Source organism: Malaya genurostris, chromosome 2, assembly GCF_030247185.1.
Source record: "Malaya genurostris strain Urasoe2022 chromosome 2, Malgen_1.1, whole genome shotgun sequence".
NCBI classification, from domain to species: domain Eukaryota; kingdom Metazoa; phylum Arthropoda; class Insecta; order Diptera; family Culicidae; genus Malaya; species Malaya genurostris.
This window is the reverse complement of record NC_080571.1, coordinates 83,204,937-83,224,540: the sequence shown is the minus strand read 5'-3', so window position 1 is coordinate 83,224,540 and position 19,604 is coordinate 83,204,937. Positions and strand designations below refer to the sequence as shown.

General features: G+C 40.2%; 3 protein-coding genes across 12 annotated transcripts in view; 2 read left to right on the top strand and 1 right to left on the bottom strand.

Annotated features, from left to right (window-relative positions):
- The window catches only part of LOC131427678 (ATP-binding cassette sub-family C member 4), a 59,846-nt gene extending 54,594 nt beyond the window's left edge, over positions 1-5,252 (top strand). For 9 of the 10 annotated variants that reach the window (XM_058591078.1, XM_058591079.1, XM_058591081.1 and 6 more), the window contains 6 exons: positions 953-1,329; positions 1,398-2,594; positions 2,647-3,568; positions 3,632-3,862; positions 3,925-4,618; positions 4,682-5,252. In XM_058591078.1, the coding sequence (XP_058447061.1) occupies positions 953-1,329; positions 1,398-2,594; positions 2,647-3,568; positions 3,632-3,862; positions 3,925-4,618; positions 4,682-5,003 (3,743 nt within the window). In that variant the 3' untranslated portion in view covers positions 5,004-5,252. The remainder of the gene's footprint in view (positions 1-952; positions 1,330-1,397; positions 2,595-2,646; positions 3,569-3,631; positions 3,863-3,924; positions 4,619-4,681) is intronic. The other variant, XM_058591088.1, reaches the window with a different exon arrangement.
- Positions 5,253-12,436: 7,184 nt separating this feature from the next.
- Positions 12,437-14,408, bottom strand: LOC131430437 (uncharacterized). Its single transcript, XM_058595437.1, has 4 exons — positions 14,198-14,408; positions 13,984-14,124; positions 13,880-13,923; positions 12,437-13,801 (listed from the first exon to the last, which is right to left on the bottom strand). Exons 1-4 carry the CDS (start codon positions 14,341-14,343, stop codon positions 12,456-12,458), a joined length of 1,677 nt encoding a protein of 558 aa, XP_058451420.1. The 5' UTR covers positions 14,344-14,408; the 3' UTR covers positions 12,437-12,455.
- A 3,044-nt stretch (positions 14,409-17,452) lies between these two features.
- LOC131430886 (uncharacterized) lies at positions 17,453-19,213 on the top strand. The gene is made up of 4 exons (XM_058596131.1): positions 17,453-17,665; positions 17,730-17,870; positions 17,939-17,991; positions 18,171-19,213. Exons 1-4 carry the CDS (start codon positions 17,520-17,522, stop codon positions 19,010-19,012), a joined length of 1,182 nt encoding a protein of 393 aa, XP_058452114.1. The 5' UTR covers positions 17,453-17,519; the 3' UTR covers positions 19,013-19,213.
- The last annotated feature ends 391 nt before the right edge of the window (positions 19,214-19,604 follow it).

The window sequence follows — 19,604 nt, the reverse complement described above, 5'->3', positions numbered from 1 at the left end:
TTCACTTACATTCACAATACAAAGCATGTAAAGATTAGTCATATCATTAACTTCACAGTCAATGGCCCTTATTACCGTTCTCACTCCACTTTCACATTCACTTCACTTACATGTCACTTCACTTGATTTTACCTATTACCAGTATCACGCATAGTGAAGTGATCACTGTGGTGAAAAAAATTAATTTTTTCAACAAAATGTTGGTGGCGTGATGTTCATAATGACATCCAGTTCATTCAAGTAATTACTTTTGTCACTGAAGCGACTTTCGTAATAAGGACCTACATTCACTTCACTTGATTTCCACCGTGAAGTGATACCGGTAATAAGGGCCAATTTAACTGAAGCTTACATCGATATAGACGCAAAATGTATATTTACATGTTAGTAGATGTAATATTGTGTCATCACCGAAGAAATTACGACACATTTGAATTTACGTCAAGCGCAAATTTCATTTTTTCTAAGAGTGTGGTCTTATAAACCAGTTGTCGTATGTTCGAGCTCCGACCTGGAAGGATTCGTAGTGTCAGTAGAATCGTAGCACCAGCCATGCTATGGTTTTGTACACATTGTATCGGCAGTGAAGTCTGTTGAAACAGAAGGTCAAATTCCACTACAGGAATGCAATACCAAGGCTTCGCTTTTAATTAAGCTGAAGCTTCCATCAACACAGACGCAAAATTTATTTTTACATGGTAGTAGATGTAATATTTTTTCATCATCGAAGAAATTACGGCATGCTTGAATTTACGTCAAGCGTAGATTTCATTTTTCCTAGGAGTGTATATTATATATTTACATCAATGAAAATATTGTTGTTTGCTTGAATAAAGCAAGCAATCAAACTTTATAGCTGGTCAGATTTCGAGTCAATCATTGGTTCATTATTTGCTAATTCTAAATGCTCAAGGATCGCAATGTATTCAAAACAAGTTCATTTCCCGCTTAGATTACAGCAACAGTCGAGATGATGGGTACGTTGACCTTGCCGACGAGGAAGGACCGACCCGAGTTCGCTCGTTATCAAGTGCAGCCGACATTATCGATTACGCCTGGAACGACGTGTACGGCCTGTCGACGGTCTTGGTGATACTGACCTTGCTGGGATGTTTCTGCAGTCACCATTCGGATCTGCGTCAGCGGCTGCTTGGGGCACGAATGCGGATCGCATGCTGTTCGGTAATCTACCGTAAGACACTACGGATATCCAAGAAGGCAGCCGGTCAAACACCGGCCGGATATCTGATCAACCTGCTGTCGAACGACGTTAGTCGATTGGATTATGGGTTCATATTTTTGCACTATGTTTGGGTGCTGCCATTTCAGGTTCGTTACAGGATTGGATCGAGTTGGAGGAAGTGGATGATTAAGCTACTTTTTTTTCATAATTGCAGGCAATTTTTACCTGTTACCTAATTTGGCGCAGTGTCCAGTGGGCGGCTGTGGTAGGCGTCGTTGGATTATTGATTAAAACCATCCCAGTTCAGACTGGACTCGGTCGGTTGCAATCCGTGCTTCGACTAAGAGTTGCCCAACGAACTGATCAACGGGTCGGCATAATGAATGAGTTGATCCAGGGAATACAGGTGATCAAAATGTACGCCTGGGAAAAACCTTTCCACACAGTGGTTTCGTTAGCACGGAAAAAGGAAGTCCAACAAATTCGGTGGGCTTCGTACATTCGAGGTATATATCTGGGTACGATGATGTTTACGGAGCGATCAACGTTGTTCCTTGCGATCGCTACCTGTTACTTCGAAGGCCGTCATATCACTGCTGATATTGTGTTTCCGATGGCGCAGTTTTTCAACATTTTACAGCTAACTGCCGCTATTTTCTATCCATTGGCGATTTCACTCGGAGCCGAAGCTTTGGTATCGATCGACAGAATTCAAGAATTTCTCGGAATGGATGAACAAAGTACAAATATAGCTGGATTGCATAAAAACGAACCCGACGGTATTGTAAAGGGTCCTTCTAATACCGTTGAATTGAGAAATATCTCCGCTACTTGGGAAAATGAGAAGGAGAAAACTCTACATGAAGTGTCATTAAAAGCTGAAGCGGGAAAACTGTTGGCTGTGGTTGGTCCAGTTGGTGCGGGGAAGAGTTCCCTATTTCAGTTGCTGTTAGGCGAGTTACCGATTTTGAAGGGCGAAGCAATCATCAACGGCGACATTTCCTATGGATCACAGGAGCCTTGGTTATTTACCGGAACCGTTCGGAATAACATTTTGTTCGGTTTACCGTACGATCGCAAGCGGTACCAGGAAGTGGTAGAGCATTGTGCTCTCGTTACGGACTTCGAACAACTTCAGGATGGCGATAAAACGGTAGTCGGTGAACGGGGTACTTCGCTTTCCGGTGGGCAGCGAGCAAGAGTGAACCTGGCACGGGCCGTTTACAAGAACGCCTCTATTTACCTGTTGGATGATCCTCTCAGTGCCGTGGACGCTCACGTCGGACGGCAACTGTTCGATGAGGTAATGGGACCGAAAGGCTACTTAGCAAAGCAACAGGCCACGCGGATTCTGGTTACCCATCAGGTGCACTTCTTGAAGGACGCCGATTGGATTGTAATTCTTGAGAATGTAAGTTAGCTGATTTCAGTTTACCAAATGTTAAGATTTTCATATTTAACAGGGAAAAATTCTTATGCAAGGAACTTACGAAGAACTGTCGCAAAGTAATTTAGATTTCGGTAAACTGTTAGGATCAAGTGAACAAAAGAAGGATGCCATAGAAGAGGACGAAACAGAAGATTTGACCGATGAAGATATTCCTTTCATTGATGGTGCAAAGTCTGACACCTTGAAGTTGAAAAATTCTATTTCCGTTCCGGGACTGAATGCTCTATCATGTGCGGTGAGTGCTCTGAATCTATTTTGTGTTTTTACTTTCTATATAAACTTTCTTTGTCTACAGTCCAGTGTAAGTGAAAACTTGGGACGAACCACATCTGAAGATCAAGCGGAAGGTAACATACCGATGAAAGTTTGGACCACTTACTTTCTAGCTGGAGGCAATATCGTTTTGGTGTTGTTTACCTTCATTACACTAGTTTTCACTCAAGTCGTTGTGAGTGGTTCGGATTACTTTGTCACTTACTGGACACGTCAGGAAGAACGGCGCCTACGAGATATTCCTCAGGAATACTCTACCGGGGACTATCTCTCCATGTACGGAGTATTAATCATTGCCATCGTTTTCTTCACGATCTTTCGTGGTTATTTGTTCTTCAACATCTGCATGAAGGCCTCCAGAACACTTCACGATAGAATGTTTGCCAAAATACTCGCTGCTCCGATGCGGTTTTTCGATACCAATCCATCAGGTCGAATTCTCAACCGATTTTCGAAAGATATGGGAGCTATCGACGAACTACTACCGAAATCCATTATGGATGCCGTTCAAGTGCTGCTAGTCATGACGGGTATCTTAGTAGTCATTGCCATCGTGAATCCAATTCTCTTACTTGCACTGCTGGCAGCTGTCATCCTGTTTATGGGTGCACTAAAACTATACCTTCGACCGGCACAGGATCTAAAACGTCTCGAAGGGATAAGTACGATCCAACCACTGGGAATTTCAGTATACATGAAAATTTACAATTCGGTGTTCATTTCAGCTCGCAGTCCAGTTTTCTCACATCTGTCAGCAACTCTTAGCGGGCTTTCAACAGTTCGTGTCAACGGGGCTCAGCAGAAAATTACTCAGGAATTCGATGCCCTCCAAAATGTACACTCGGCCGTATGGCACCTAACAATGTCTAGCAACGCTGCCCTAGGTCTCTGGTTAGATTGCATTAGCACTGCCTTCGTTGCATGTGTAACATTTAGCTTTATAATGCTCCATGAAGGTAAGCCGTGTCGTGTTTGGGATATTTGTCAGACTTGATACCATTTTCCATCATTCCAACAGACACCTACAGTGCCAACGTCGGTCTTGCTATTTCGCAAGCGATGATCCTAACCGGAATGGTTCAGTACGGAATACGTCAAACGGCCGAGTCCATGCAGCTGATGACGGCGGTTGAAAGAGTAATGCAGTATACGGAAATCGAAACCGAACGTAATCCACCAAAAAGTCCACCCGATGATTGGCCTTGGCGAGGGCAACTGGAATTTCGACACATGTATCTTCGATACGATCCGGACAGTGTTCCGGTACTGAAAGATCTTAATCTAAAAATAGCTCCCACCTGGAAGATTGGTATTGTTGGACGTACTGGAGCGGGTAAATCTTCCCTAATTGGAGCACTGTTTCGACTTGCTCCAATCGACGGAAAGATATTGGTAGATGGAATTGATACGGGTGTCGTATCCTTGGAGTCACTACGATCGAAGATTTCCATCATACCCCAGGATCCGGTTCTATTCAGTGCCACGATTAGGTACAATCTTGATCCGTTTAATCTCTACGATGATGACAGCTTATGGAAAGCAATTAATGAGGTTGAGCTTCGCAGTGCCGTAAGCGGTTTGGATTATATGGTCACCGAGAGTGGAACAAACTTCAGCGTTGGTCAACGTCAACTGATCTGCCTTGCGAGAGCTATCTTAAGAAATAATAAGATTCTGGTACTTGATGAAGCTACGGCCAACGTAGATCCACAGTAAGTTTTTTGTTACTCATTTGACATACATTCCAAACTAAAAAAACTGTATTTCTTTTAAAGAACTGACGCACTGATTCAACGAACAATCAGAGAAAAATTCGAACATTGCACGGTTCTAACAGTTGCCCATCGCCTGCATACCGTTATGGATTCCGATCGAATATTGGTGATGGACGCCGGAGAAGCACGTGAATTCGATGTACCTCATTTACTTCTGCAGCAAGAGGGAAGTATCCTGAGGGACATGGTGGAAGCAACGGGGCAATCTGAGTCAGAATCTCTCAAGCGGGTAGCTGCGGAAACATTCGCCCGGATGGATCCAAGTCGACACCTTCTCAGCGGTCTACCAAATCCATGGAATTTCAACAAGAACGGCCAATAGTACTTAGCTTGGAAGGAGGCTATACGGTCCAAAGTATACCGGAGAATCTTGGTCACGTAGTGAATCGCGGTACAACCGGATACCATCAATTTTTGTGATGGGACCAAACCAGAGCGATGCCTACTATAGTATATAGTTTGATTGATCGTCAGAATGATATAGATATAGAGTTTTTGTCGTTTTATAGCTTAAGTACAAAATAACAGGGACTAACCTGAGCTTGAAAATAAAAATTATTTACATTTATAATTTATTTTTCATTGCTAAAGTATTTACTCCTACATACACTCAGGATAGTATTAATTAGAAGTCTGTTTTTCGTAAAAAATCGACGAGTGCGTTCCAACAATGATCTCGTTTAGTGAAGTATCATTTCTTACAGGTACCTACAAGGTGCGAAAGGAAAAAAGGTAAAAATTCTCATTTTTACCTATTTTAAGTAAAAAAAAATATTTCGAGTACAGCTATTTTGCTAAAAACCTCTTTCCCTTTTCAATCCTTAGGTCATGTTTAGCCCCCGGTGAACGACAAAAATGGTTAAAGCCGGGGTAAGTAAATTAGATAAAAGAAAAAATAGATCCTATTTGACGTGACATCCAGCTGTAGAACAACGTATTAAACCTTAGAGGAGTTCTCCGCCATCCAAGGAAGCACTTGATCCCTCAAAATACCAATGTGTCGACACTGCTTTAACGTTCTACTTACAATCTCAGGAAAACAACCATCGATGGAACGCGCAAAAGCTGTTTCATTCGTTACTGCTGGATGAATCTTCAAGAAATAAACATCAGTTTGTTTAAATAACTGTTCCAAACAAACTGATATTTGTCGTTTGGATTTCTATTCAACTACAGCGAAGAAAACTGCTTTTGCGTTTTGCCACAATGGCCGTTCTCCTAAGACTGTAAATTGTCCCTTAAACACCAATGTGGCATTTTTACACTGTTGGATGCCTCCAAGTCAAACATCATGATATCGACCGGGTGTTTGATCAAGTGTATATTTGTTTATTTGTTTATACTTGTTTATGAACATGTACGAGGTCTGTTGAAAAAGTTCCCGGAATTTTTTAATTGCGCGCATCTGGAGAGTCCGGCGGTCAAATTTTTTTTATTGTGTTGGTACATATGTCCCTAATGTATGGTGAAATTTTCAGCTGTATTCATTGTTTACATTCTGTCTTGTAGCGGCTGGTGTAGATGTGTTTTCTTGAGCTCGGCGATTTTTGTTAGTTTAAACAATGGAAGAATTGAAGAGTCAAAGAATTTGTATTAAATTTTGCGTGAAAAATGAAATAAAGTGTAACCAAGTGTGCGAAATGTTACAGAGATCCTACGGTGAGTCTGCTATGAAAAAAACAAGTGTTTACGAGTGGTATAAGCCTTTCCAAGATGGCCGCGAAGACGTTGAAGACGACGAACGCTCCGGTCGACCCAGCACGCCAATAATCGATGAAAATGTGGGAAAAGTGAAAAAAATGATTATGGATGATCGCCGAATCACTATTAAAGAAGTTGCTGATGAAGTTGGCATATCCGTTGGCTCATGCCATCATATTTTTTCAAATGTTTTGGGCATGAAACGAGTGGCAGCAAAATTCGTTCCAAAACTGCTGAATTTTGATCAAATTTTTTGGCTAAAAACAAGACTTTAATCATGCTCCAACCTCCTTATTCACCAGATATCGCTCCGTGTGATTTTTTCCTGTTCCCAAAGTTGAAGAGACCCATGAAAGGACAGCGTTTTTCATCGATTGAAGAGATAAAGGCAGAATCGCTGAGAGTGCTACAGAGCATTACAAAAAGTGACTATCAGGGGTGTTTCGAAGACTGGAAAAAACGCTGGCATAAGTGTATTATATCTAGGGGGGATTACTTTGAAGGGGACCATATAGATGTAGACGAATAAATAAATATTTTTTCAGAAAAATGAGAATTCCGGGTACTTTTTCAACAGACCTCGTAAACGATGTAAACCGAAATAAGTTCTTAGTTTCACAAATTAACCTAATTTCAAAATTTAATCATCTTCGCATTTTTTCTTGCCGCACCCTGTATTGGTCGATCGAAAAATTCGAAGGCTGTCTCTTTGTTGACGCTCTAGCATGACTTTTTTCTGAACAGTTCTGAGAATTTTACTTGCTGCTGAATCCTACGGATCAAATTCAAGAGGGACCATAAATTCTTGTTGTACTATACCAATGCTTTTTTTATTCAAGATTGCACATTCTTGGGGGAAAGGAGCTTTCGATTCCATCCAGTGACAATTGAAGGGCACTCTGTTCCACAGTTTAATTAACGCATATGCACCAACCAACAACAAACCCGATAATGTGAAAGATGAATTATATGATCACCTAGACAAGACCTACGATGCGTGCCCTAAATACAACGTGAAAATCACCATCGGGGATTTAATCGCCCACGTCGGAAGGGAAGAATATTTTTTCCCAGTTATTGGTAGGGAGAGTCTTCACCCATCTACCAACGGCAACGGCCTTAAGTTGATTTACCTCGCCGCAGCCAGAGGAATGGTGATCTGTAAACACACCTGAAAACACCCAAATGGTGAAACATGCTCCTAAATCGACCATGGTTTTAACAGACGGCCGACATTTCTCCGATGTCACCGGTGTTAGGTCTTTCCGAGGACCAAACGTAGGTTCCGACCACTATCTGGTGGTATGCAAGATTCGAGCACGATTGTCCAGCGTCACAGGTCCCAAACGGAAGGAAGTCATACAGCGGCTTTCGAGTTCGGCTGTATCCGAAGAATACATACGAATACTCGATGAACGAATCGGATAACGATATGACGACGATAGTTTGAACACGGTGTGGAACAGTTTCACGACGCGGTCAATGCAACAGCTACCGAAGGGAAAATCAACTGAACGGTTAGTTTGATATTGACTGCCAGAAGCCTTAGGGAGTTGAGAGCAACTGAAGCCTTAGGGACTTGCAGAGGCAGAAAACTCTATTGCTGAGACGACGCTCGGAGGTTTTATAAGACGGTGAACATCATGAGAAGAATACCGTACCACCGTACCAGTTATGATCAACGACCGAGACGGAAATCTGTTGACCGACATCAGTGGCTGCCAGGTGGAAGGAGCACTTCGAGCGATGTTTAAATGAACAATCGATAGGAAAGAGCACGATCAGAATGAGGATTGAGGCCCACCCACGCTAGACGAAATACGAAAAATGGTTAGACAGCTTAAAAATGGAAGGGCCGTTGGGAAGAACGGTATTCCGGCCGAACTTCTTATAGTTGAAAGTGAGCGGCTGTACTACGAACTCCACCGAATGAACCGAATGATCTGGGAAGAAGGATCACAGGACTGTAAAAACTATCGAGGCATAACACTCCTCAATACCGCAAGATACATTCCTTAGCGGTTTTCGAGAAGGACGTTCAACGACGGACCAGATGTTCACCTTGTGACAAATTCTCGATAAGTACCGGTAGTACAACTTGCGGACTCATCATTATAGATTTTAAAGCAGCTTACGACACAAAAAAATGAATTGTGGCAGATCATGTTAGAACATTGCTCTCCGACAAAGCTAATCAGACCTTGTTGACGGTCTGGCTTTGTGGAAGGAATTCATGATACACAACACCCTTGTAATCAATGAAAACTGTGAGCGTCATCTACCGCTTCTCTCATCGTCATTCACAGATTCACGGCCACTTCTGAAACGTTTCGGGCCACTGATAAACGACTTTAGAGTATCGTTGTCGAAACCCTCTTCTAACATTTGCAATGTTCATTATTTTTACGTTTCGTCTTCGACTCATCGGTGCAGAGCAGTTCAAATGATGAGTCAAAGACGAAACGTAAAAATAATGAAAACGGTTATGTACCCTAGCACAAAATTTGGCTAACCCCTAAATGATTTGCAATGTTGTCGTAAAGAAGAGTGTTCGGTTACCGGCACCCTTTTCTTTTAGGCTTATAACCTCTGACTAAGTGCACATTATGGAGACATCTATACATCAATGGAAAGCCAAAGTCCTTAGCTAACAACTGAACAAGAAACTAAGTTGATTCGATCGATTGATAAAACTTTATTATAAATTTAGTAAAGTGATACATTTTGGACATTTCAAAAAAGGTGTTCGGTTACCGGCACCCCAAGAAATTTCGCTAAAAATGGAAAAATATAAGTAAAAACTGCATTCAAAGAAAAAACGAAATTTATTCTTTTCGGAGACATTTTGGACGGAAGTCTCCATTGTCGGTGGCTTCGTCTTGGCTCTCTTGGCCAATGATTTGGATGGTGGCACCTTTGGTGTTGATTAGACCGGTCTTCCACCGACGGGATTGAATACGTTGCTGCAGTCGAATTTATTGTCTTCTTATCCACTAAGCAACGTTTAATGACAATAATCAGTTCATTAAAGTTCATTTTCCTTGACTTGGACGATTTGTTTGAAGTCGTCATGGCTAACAGAACCAGAGAACCAAAATTTTTACTTATATGACGGATGTATTGGAACCGTGAAGTTGTCCACGTGTTGCATATCACCCGAGATGTCAGGTAATACAATAAGTTAAGCTAGCAAAAACGAATAGATCGCGCCAATTTTCAAAAGTGTGTGATTTCGGACGAATTTCTGCAAACAATCGAAGTTTCAAAAGCCTGTAAAAAGACTTTAGACGAAAAATGGTTTACATGTTAACCTAGGACAGGACCTGACAATTGTTAATCCACTTCTAGGACCAGTTTCGGACCAGCTCGTGATTGGTTGAAATTGACATAGGCAAGTACAAGTTGTTGAAATCAATATTACTGCAGGGTGGTAGAAAAAGTGTTGTCAGTATCGTCGGTAACAATTTAGCTTGATATTGGATATTTTATTTTTCGGATCATCTTTTCAAAATTATTAATATCAATAGGATTTAAGTTCAATTGGTTTTTAAGTCCTGTCAATGTGGAAAGCATACGATTACATTTAACAATCACTGGATGATACAAAGAGAAAGCCTGAAAACACGAAGTGTGATATGGACGAGAATATTGATTATGTTGGTTGAGAATAGCACCGAATCTTTGGATACGTCTGTATGTTATTATTTTTCTCAAATAGAATATGTTGAAGTTACTTTAGTTAATAAAGCTGCAAAAATTGATTACCCAAAGTTGAGTGTTTTAGAAAAATTTAATTAAGCTGTTTCAACTAAACGTTTTCTTCAAAACAACCATATGATCAGAATGAATCCAGAGCTATATTTTTCACCGATATAACATTTGTTTAAGTGTTTTCAAATGATAAATAATCGCATGTTATAAGGGGAGAAAATTTTCAGAATGAATAATTATCTCTACTGGGGATTTACAGCAGGGAGCAACCGGAATAAGAAGAGAAATATTTTTCTGGAAAAAGAAGCCAGTTGTCTGGTCCTGTCCTAGATGTTAACTAGGAAATTTATTAATTCACAAAGTTGCAGACTTGACATCTCTGCATATAACTGACAATTTTTCGCGATTTGTCGAAAAAAATGGGGTGCCGGTAACCGAAATCGGTAGAGATTTTGAAAATTACTAAAAAAAACTTTCGTTGCGAAAATTTTGATAGCATCCGGTATTATCAGGTGTACAACTTTGCTTCCGCCGTTTTCCGATAGGTGGCTGTACTAGCTGAGGCTGGTCAAAATACATAGATGATAATACCATCAAAGTGAGTGTGTACAGTGCCTAACGAATTGTCATCGCCGTTTCAGTGACAGTTGTTCTTGTTTTCGTATTATTCACGCTCGAAAGTGTCTGTTTATGTACCCAATTCTCGCCATTTGCGGGAAGTTTTACTTTTCTGTTACAATCCGAAAAAAATGCAGCTGAAGCGCATCGAATGCTCTCAGAAACTTTCGGTGATGCTGCTCTGAGTAAAAGAACGTGTCGGGAGTGGTTTCAACGTTTTAAAAATGGTGATTTCGATGTCGAAGACAAACATGGTGGTGGAAGAGAAAAAACCTTCAAAGATGAACAACTAGAAGCATTGCTTGATGAAGATTCGTGCCAAACCCAAGAAGAGCTTGCCGAATCGTTGGGAGTGAGTCAGCAAGCCATTTCAAAACGTCTCAAGGCCCTGGGTATGATTCAGAAAGAATGAAACTGGGTGCCGTACGAGTTGAAACCGAGGGTTATCGAGCGCCTTCTATTTGTATGTGAGCAACTGCTTCAAAGACAAAATCGTAAGGGGTTTTTACATCGAATCGTAACCGGTGATTCGATACGATAATCCTAAACGCAGAAAATCATGGGAAAGCCCGGGCATGCTACTTCGTCGAAGGCAAAACCGAAGCCGCCAAGGTTTTGATTTGTATTTTGGTGGGATCAGCTCGGTGTGATTTACTACGAGCTCTTAAAACCGGGTGAAACCATCACAGGAGATCGCTACCGAACGCAACTGATGCGCCTTAGTCGCGCGCTAAAATAAAAGCGGCCACAATATCAAGAGCAACATGACAAAGTCATCCTTCAACACGACAATGCTCGGCCTCACGTCGCAAAAGTGGTCAAAAAGTACCTGGAAACGCTGAAATGGGAAGTCTTGCTCCACACGCCGTATTCCCCAGATGTCACCCCGTCTGACTTCCACCTATTCCGTTCGATGGCACACGGCCTGGCAGATCAACATTTTCAATCCTTCGAAGAGTTGGAAAAATGGATTGCTTCATGGATAGCGTCAAAAGAGGATGGATAGCGTTTTTCGAGCCGGAATCCGAAAATTGTCGGAAAGATGGGAGAAAGTTGTCGCTAGCGACGGACAATACTTTGAATAATACATCTGTAAGCATTTTTTCGCAATGAAGATTTTAACTTTGGAAAAAAAAACAGCGAAAGCAAAATTGTACACCTGATAAATCATGGAATAGATCGATTTCACTCATATATATTCAATCCACTCACCTTTCCGGTGACGATTCCGGGAACTTTTTGATCAAGCTAGGATCATCTGTGGAGTTCAGCTTTGTTCAGTTAGCAAAACTTCAACCGACGACCTTCAACTTCATTTAAAAGCAAATACCCGGCTTTAACCAAGTTGCGGTCGTTCGCCGGCATTTGGCCTTTCTGTTTCAACAGACTTCATTTTTCGGACATCTAACGCACCGAGTAAAAATGAACAAACATTCTTATTGACCGTGTGAACACATTTCAGCATATTATTAGTCAATGAATTGGGAACCAACTTTTTACAATAGGATATATTGGTTGTTACGTATCAAAATAATAAAAAATTTAAAATTTTCTCGAAAAACAATGAAGTTACATTTTATTTTTACGGGTCGACAACTCATGAAACCACTATTGAGATCGAGAAAATGTTTACTTGCATTTTTCTGAGTTCGTAAAATGCATTGCGATAATGAATCCCAAAGTTACAGAAGGCAGGAGATCCCCAAAAAAATTATACTCTACGTCTCAAATCGATAATTTTCATTTACTCTTTCGGACAGTCACATTTTGACAAATTTTCCTTGTCTATCGAGCATAATGTAATTGACGGTTGTTGTTCAAGTGATTCCATGGTCAAGCCCTCTGTCGAACATAACGTAACCGATGGTGGAAGGTCAAATGATTTCATTGAGAATCGTCGCTCTTGTGTTGGTACAACATCTCGGCCTGGTAGACATTGAATATCTGTTGTTGTTGTTGGTGTTGGCATTGTTGCTTCTGTTGTTTTTGCTGTTGTTGCAGTTGTTTCTGTTGTTGTTACTGTTGTTGTTTGACCCGAGCATGGAACATAGAATTCTGGCTTAATATCAATTGCTCCAACCAGTGTTGGTTTGACTTTTTGTGGTATAACAACATCTTCAACGATCGGTGACAGCGCACAAGACGGAAGCTTGGTAAGTGATAGCGGCACTGACGTACGGGAAGCTACCTTATCCAAACTAGACATTTCAGGATCCATGTTCGTTTCGGTTTTATGTAAGTGTTCGGAAATAGACGTTGATAGCGAAGCTTCGTTCTCTGTCCTAAGCGATTCTTCGGTTTTGTCTTCGAGATCACTGACAGTCTTCTTTCTCCTACTACTGCCAAAGCAATTCCAACCACCTGTACCCGAAGCCTTATGTGCTCGCTTCAAATCGTCTTTTGTAGTCTGAGTACCACGGATTCTCTTTCTGGACATCGGTGGAACGGCGATACTCTCCCATGAAGGCTGTTCTTGAATTGCTAGTTCTCGGCGACGACGGCAGGCTTCGTGACGCGCATGTCTTAGATGTTTTGTACAGCTATGTGGCGGTGGTGGAACAATCATTGGAACGGGTTTTATGGTGCAACACGGACAACATAGTGTCTTGAAACGCTGCTTCCTTCTACGACTTCTTGTTCGACTCTGCAGCGCCTTTCTTACTTTGGCCTTATGTTTTTCATCATTGACGATTCGGTCGTTCCGTTGTTTAACGAGCTTTTCACGCTGTTTCTTGTAATGCTCAGCCCGCGTGAGTTTTCTTCCGAAGCAAGTGGAACCACGCTTGGTCTTAGGTTCCCTTCTCGTCCTTTCTTGCTCAATTCGAGTCAAATCACACTTTCTTAATCGAACTATGGGTTCTTTACGTCGCTCCTTTCTTTTGAAACACGTTCTCCAACCAATACTACTCTTCTTTTTCCGTTTAATTCTGGTTTTTGATTTACGCGAGTTCAGTGTTCGTGCATCAAAATTTTGGCAATCGCACGATTCCCCTGTGTTCTTAATCCCAGCAGTTTTGCGACCCGCTTCTACCGTGGGGTGACGACAACCAGCTCGTTTGGTACACTGTCGAGCATTCTTTTGTAGAGATTCTGAAGCAAAAACGATCGATGTGTGAAGTAATACATAAAGTTTTCAAAAAAGAACTGCTAATTTAATGAGAAACTTACTATCCTTTTTGGCCACCTTGTCCCTTTTCTCTTTCAGGATTGGTCTGAAAAACCATAAAAAACTTTCAATATTTGAAGCATGATAAAATTGGCGTAAACCTCACAATTTTTCGTTGATGTAATCCCGAAACGCTTTTGTGTACGGTCCCGGTAGGAAACATCGATCTCTTGGCACCGCTACGAACGCCGACTCATTGTGGATTTCTTTAATCGAACGCAATACTTCTCCAAATAATGTGTAAACTCTGGAAATGTTCTCAAAACACTCGGTCGGTATTTTTTTAGTGATTAGAAAATTATTGAATTCGAAAACCTTACACATATCCATTGTAGTACAGCAACCGATTGATACGCTTCACAATCTGATATTTTTCCAATTTCTGGCGCTCGACCTCAACTTTGTGGGGGGCCTGGAGTGGTTGACCGTTTTTGAAGAAAAATATGGTAATTCTTTCTTTGGACATATTGGAAAATTTTGAATTTAGAAAGTTTTCCAAAACTATTACTTTTTTTGTTTATTTCAAAATGACTTTTGAAATTCTACTTAGTAACCCATGCATTCTTGGATTGAATTTAAAAAATTCTATCAAATTGTTCATACTCGAATTATTATTGCGCAAATGTATAACATTGTATCACTTCCACCCGCATAGCGTTTTGGCTACCTGGGCAGCCATGGCCACCAGACGGCTACCAAAATTGATTCAGTGACGGTTGTCAAATCCAATTTGACAAAACAAAGTCGCCTGTATCTAAGTTAGCCGAGCGTTTTCATCTTCTCACCTTCGCTGAAAATGTCAAAGATTTTAATGTGGAAAAATCCTGGTGGATACAGTTGTATCGTTTGAGTTGTATATCTGGCAGCGATGAGGCAGTCGGTCACCAGAATGTCTGCCAGCCATATTTTTCCAGCTGACAGCGTTTAGTCAGCCATCTGGCAGCCATGCGTATGCGGGCAGTATTGCAAAACAGTGAGAAAATCGTTGTTAGGCCGAAGACCATCTCGCGAATTATATAAAATTTTAATTACAGTTTGACAGTCGAATAGTTATTTTATATCGATAAGTTAAATTCAACTATAACTGCAGCCCATTTCAAAGTTTGACGAATGGAAAGTTATTTGGGTTTATTTTGCACTGAAAATAAAATGATATAAAATTGTATAACAATTTCAATGCAGAGAACGTAAGAACAACGAGGAAAACTTACTTCGTTGTTGTTCCCCCCCCGTGAATGACCGATAGGTTAAAACCGGGCTAAAATAAACAACTAACTAATTACACTGATAAAAATTTGCACGATCGATTCATATGTAAATAGCACTTCAATTCAATATGCTTTTTCATTTCAATACATAAAAAAGCGATTTGTTTCAAGATTTCATGTGCAAATTCACAAAGATACGAGATTAGATTATTTTTCTTTTAGCTTTGATGTGTTTTTCCTTTGGATGTGATGTGTTTTGCTTTGAATCGAACTACATGTGTTGAACACTTCGTTTTCTAGTGGGAATGAGTACAGCAAAAAAGTATGTGGAAAACACTTGAATCGGTCAACTCTGTTTCAATTGAAATCTGTGTGGAAAACTATGTGACATTCACATGAAATGCATATAGAATCTAGAGGTAACGGTATATCTGATCGTTTTTAAGTGCATTTCATATAAACGTAGCACGATTTCCACTAAATATCAACAGTTTTTACACTCATTTCATGAGTTAAGTGTTTATTTTTATGAATTTCATGTGTTCTACAAGCAGTGATAGATCGAATGCTTTGCACGCGATGCTAGCGTGCAAATTATTTTCAGTGTAACTAATAACTTCGTTTGACAATGTATTGGAACTTTTTATTGGGGTATTTTCTTTGACTGAAAGAATAAAACAGAGATTACACAGAAGAAATATTTACTAAAGATCTGAAATTCGATTTTTTGGCAGATTTTTTTCAGTTTTGGAAAATAGTATCGAGCTGTCAAAAAAATGAAATGGGTCAAGACATGAAGTGGGTTATATGGAAATTGATCACTTTTATTCCTGTAGTCGAAGAACACGCAGACCTTTTCTGTAAATAGGATCGCGTCTTTATTCAGCTTAAATCATGGCAGTTCGTCGTTAGTCTTGGTTGTAGCAGAGGGTCCACTAGGTGGATACAGTGAACGAGATTGCTCGAATCCCAATTCACGACAATGGATACCAGCATCAGTATGACTGTGCTTCAGTGGTACAAACCAGTAATAGAGGCTACCACGTTTGGCATAATGGTTATTGGTGATGCTCGACTCTATTTTCGGTGGGTGTATATGTATCAAATAATCTCGCTAGGTTTTCTTGGAGATGGCTGAACCGATTTTGACAAACTTAGGCTCAAATGAAAGGTCTAACGGTCCCATACGGAATTCCTGAATTTTATCTGGATCCGACTCCCGCCTCCGAAGTCATAGAATAAAGTGTATTAAATATTGTACACCGTCACTTAAACCTTCCAAACAAAAACTGTTAAAAAATTATACACTGGACTCAAAACCGTTATTCCTTATCTTAGGATCAAATGAAAGGTATTATGGTCCTACCAAAAGTTACTGCATATTTTCGAATACAACAAAAAATTAGATCGTCGTTTAGAGTACGATGGCAAAAACGTATAAAATCTTCAAAATTTGAATAAAAACTAGTAGAGTTTGTACGTCATGTTAATTGGTTGCCGTCGATTATACCGGTTCTCGCGTTCCGGTGCTGGAAGTACATATAATAGTGAACCCACTTCGTTTTCTAATGGATGGCCTAACCGATCAGGAAACTGTTTCATTTTTTATGTTATACTATTTAATACACAAACAATCCCTTGGTTTCTTTCAAAAATCGAAGAGAAACATTTTGAATAGAATACCACAGGATTATATATGAGAAAGGGATCATTACACCACTAGGTGGATTAAAACAGGTTTTTATGTTTAGTTTCACGCATGACGAAAAAGACGAAAATAAACAAAAAGAATCTGACACTTGCTGGTATGGTGTTTCGAAAAGTCACTGATAATTTAATAATTATACTTACTGTGTAGACTTTCTACGATAGGTGATAGAAAATCTGATTCAATCTTGATTCTTGCAGCCATTTTGTTCAAAACTTTTTCAATATATGCTTGACAGTATTGCCACAATTGTCAGGGAATAAAAGGATTTTCAAGAAAACATATATACATCAATACAGCGACACTTCAAGCCCTTCAAGCTGACATGTTATGGCATTGATCTATGTCATAAAGCTACACACTTTAGTCATATGTTCAAAGCATTCTATATCAACATGTCCACACTCAAGATTAAAATGTGATGACATATGATTGAGCCATTTGACGATAGTAGGAGATACATTGTGTAATAAGCAGGCCCGTGCGCAGGAGTCGATTATGGCGCTTTCGCTTTAAGCAAACCACATCCATACATTTGTAACATGTTGTAACTGGGTTAGTTTTTGCTTCAAGAAAACAAACCTTAGCATACACCATTCTATCCGACATAGTAATTTTTGAAACATTTTCTATATCCAAGTAATCATTGAATACAAAACGTAGTCAAAAGATGTCAAATTAAAAAAAGTAACTGTTTTGAAAATAAGTAGTACAAAATTTCTAATCATGTCCAAACCCAAAATTACCATCTACTTCTTCACAAACGGTCAACCCTTCAAACCACCGCACAAAGTTGTAATTGATCGTAGGAAATTGGAGGAAAATCAAGTCGTGGAACGCGTACACCGGCTCCATTACTACAACGGTTATGTGTATGAATACCTATTGTTTACTATTTCACTGTCAAGTTATAAAAGTGTTTTCACACTGTTTCAGCGTTTACACCATGTTCGGAGAGCTTCTACGCTCAATCCAGGAAATTCATGATGAGTCAGCGTTCGTTGCAGTGCCTCGTGATCAGTGCTTTCAGCCAGGACCCTATGTGAAAGTATTTCGGCAGTACATAAACGAAAAATTGTAAGAATATCTGATTTTGTTCTATGATAGAATAATCAAATTTTGTTCTATTGACGACTTCTTTGAAGGCCAGTTCAAAAAGAGAAGACGAAGCCGGACAAGAAGAAAAAAGCAACTACCAGTAAGATTAGAATCTTATATTAAAATCTTTTTAGAACTTGGAACTCACAGAATAGCTTAAACTTATGTTTTTGGGGAACAAATTTTCGGGATTAACACATTTTTTTTTTAATATTTCTATAAGTATTTTGATGGATTTTAAAAAATATGAAGCATCAAAAATATTTCTTTCCACCGCAGAGCCGTTGGGAACAAGTTACGGGTGCAAAACGACGGTGCCACGGGCCGCCAAAGAGGTTCGATTCTGTCCGGGTTGTCGACACGTCGCTGTTGACACCCGGTGCAAAGACTTTGGACCCCAGTCGGGTAGAGGCAAGCAAGACACGTGTAAATGCCGGAACGTTGACCCTCACGGAGAGTGCGTTCCGTTACCTGTACAGCCGAAGCGTAAGGCAAGGCGCAAGAAAAGTGGAGGATGGAGCACATGTTTCAAGAAGAAGGAACAAAAGAAAGAACCGGTTATTCGTATGAGAAAGCGGGATATGGAGCAACTTGAACAGGCAAAAGCCAGAAGGCAACGAAAAGCTAAGAAACGATCAAGCGCTGCTTGTTGCGCTAAAAAGCCATCGAAAGACGAACAGTACAAGAAAATGCGTGACAAAATGGTTAGAGAGCTGAAAAACCGGATCGAAAAGGAAGAAAGACGCAAGATGAAGGAACAACAAGCAATTCGGAGTCGTATGAAAAGTCGCAGAAGAAGACAGAAGTTCGTAGCTAGCTGTTGCCCTTGTTTTGTAAAGAAACCTGTGCCCATTTGGAGGCAACCAGCTCCGCACAATTGTTTAGAAGATCTGAAAAGGGCTCGCGATCAAGCCATCCGTCGTCGAACAGCTTTAAATATTCCAGAGCAGACTTCATGGGAGAGCATAAATTTTCCACCAAAATTTCGGAAAAAGATTACCAGTACTCAAACCACTAAGGAAGACCTTAAAATGGCACGTAAAGCCAACAGCAAAGGCAGCTGGTGTTTTGGAGGTGGTAGAAAAAGGAAAGTTGAAGAAGAGGTAGATTTTTGTGGTTGACCGGGAGATGGAATTTGAATAATAAAGAAATCGTTTAGAGCATATATAAAAATGGTTAGTACGTAAATAACAATGAACGTGTTTGAATTTCTAAATCTTCGTCGAACATTCAGTTGGGAAAAATTAATAGTGACAGCCGTGTGTGACAACCTAGTATCAGGGCCGCCGAGAGTAAATTTGGTCCCGGGGGGACTGCAATATTACGGGCCCCTAAACCTGAGAAATACCAAATATTGTGAGAATGGGAATATCATCGAATCAAGAGATTTTTAAATACATTGTTTTAACAAAATAATTCGAAAGCCAATTTTTTTCGATTTGTGATATTTTGTTTTGTTATGAAGAAAGAAAAAAACAATACAGATTTTCCGATTTTTCTGGCCCCCTAAAAAGTTCAGGCCCGGGGGGATTCCTCACTTTCTTCCTCCCCTCTCGGCGGCCCTGCGTAGTATCATGTGCTGAAATTAATTCATACACGGAAAAGTCCGCGATCGCAAAGCAACTAAAACATTAAATATTTTTCTGAATTTGATTGATTAAAATTTAAAACAATTAATTATTATAATTATTTGAGAATTAGTCATTTTTTATT

What these genes read in the sequence shown, in the direction of transcription:
- LOC131430437 (XM_058595437.1), bottom strand. Translation starts at nt 14,343, where the DNA reads ATGTCCAAAGAAAGAATTACCATATTTTTCTTCAAAAACGGTCAACCA. An exon ending in CTGTACTACAATGGATATGT is followed by an intron (nt 14,125 to 14,197) that starts GTAAGGTTTTCG and finishes GAACATTTCCAG; the next exon opens with AGTTTACACATTATTTGGAG. An exon ending in CAAGGTGGCCAAAAAGGATA is followed by an intron (nt 13,802 to 13,879) that starts GTAAGTTTCTCA and finishes TTTTTGCTTCAG; the next exon opens with AATCTCTACAAAAGAATGCT.
- LOC131430886 (XM_058596131.1), top strand. Translation starts at nt 17,520, where the DNA reads ATGTCCAAACCCAAAATTACCATCTACTTCTTCACAAACGGTCAACCC. An exon ending in CAGTACATAAACGAAAAATT is followed by an intron (nt 17,871 to 17,938) that starts GTAAGAATATCT and finishes ACTTCTTTGAAG; the next exon opens with GCCAGTTCAAAAAGAGAAGA. An exon ending in GAAGAAAAAAGCAACTACCA is followed by an intron (nt 17,992 to 18,170) that starts GTAAGATTAGAA and finishes TTTCCACCGCAG; the next exon opens with AGCCGTTGGGAACAAGTTAC.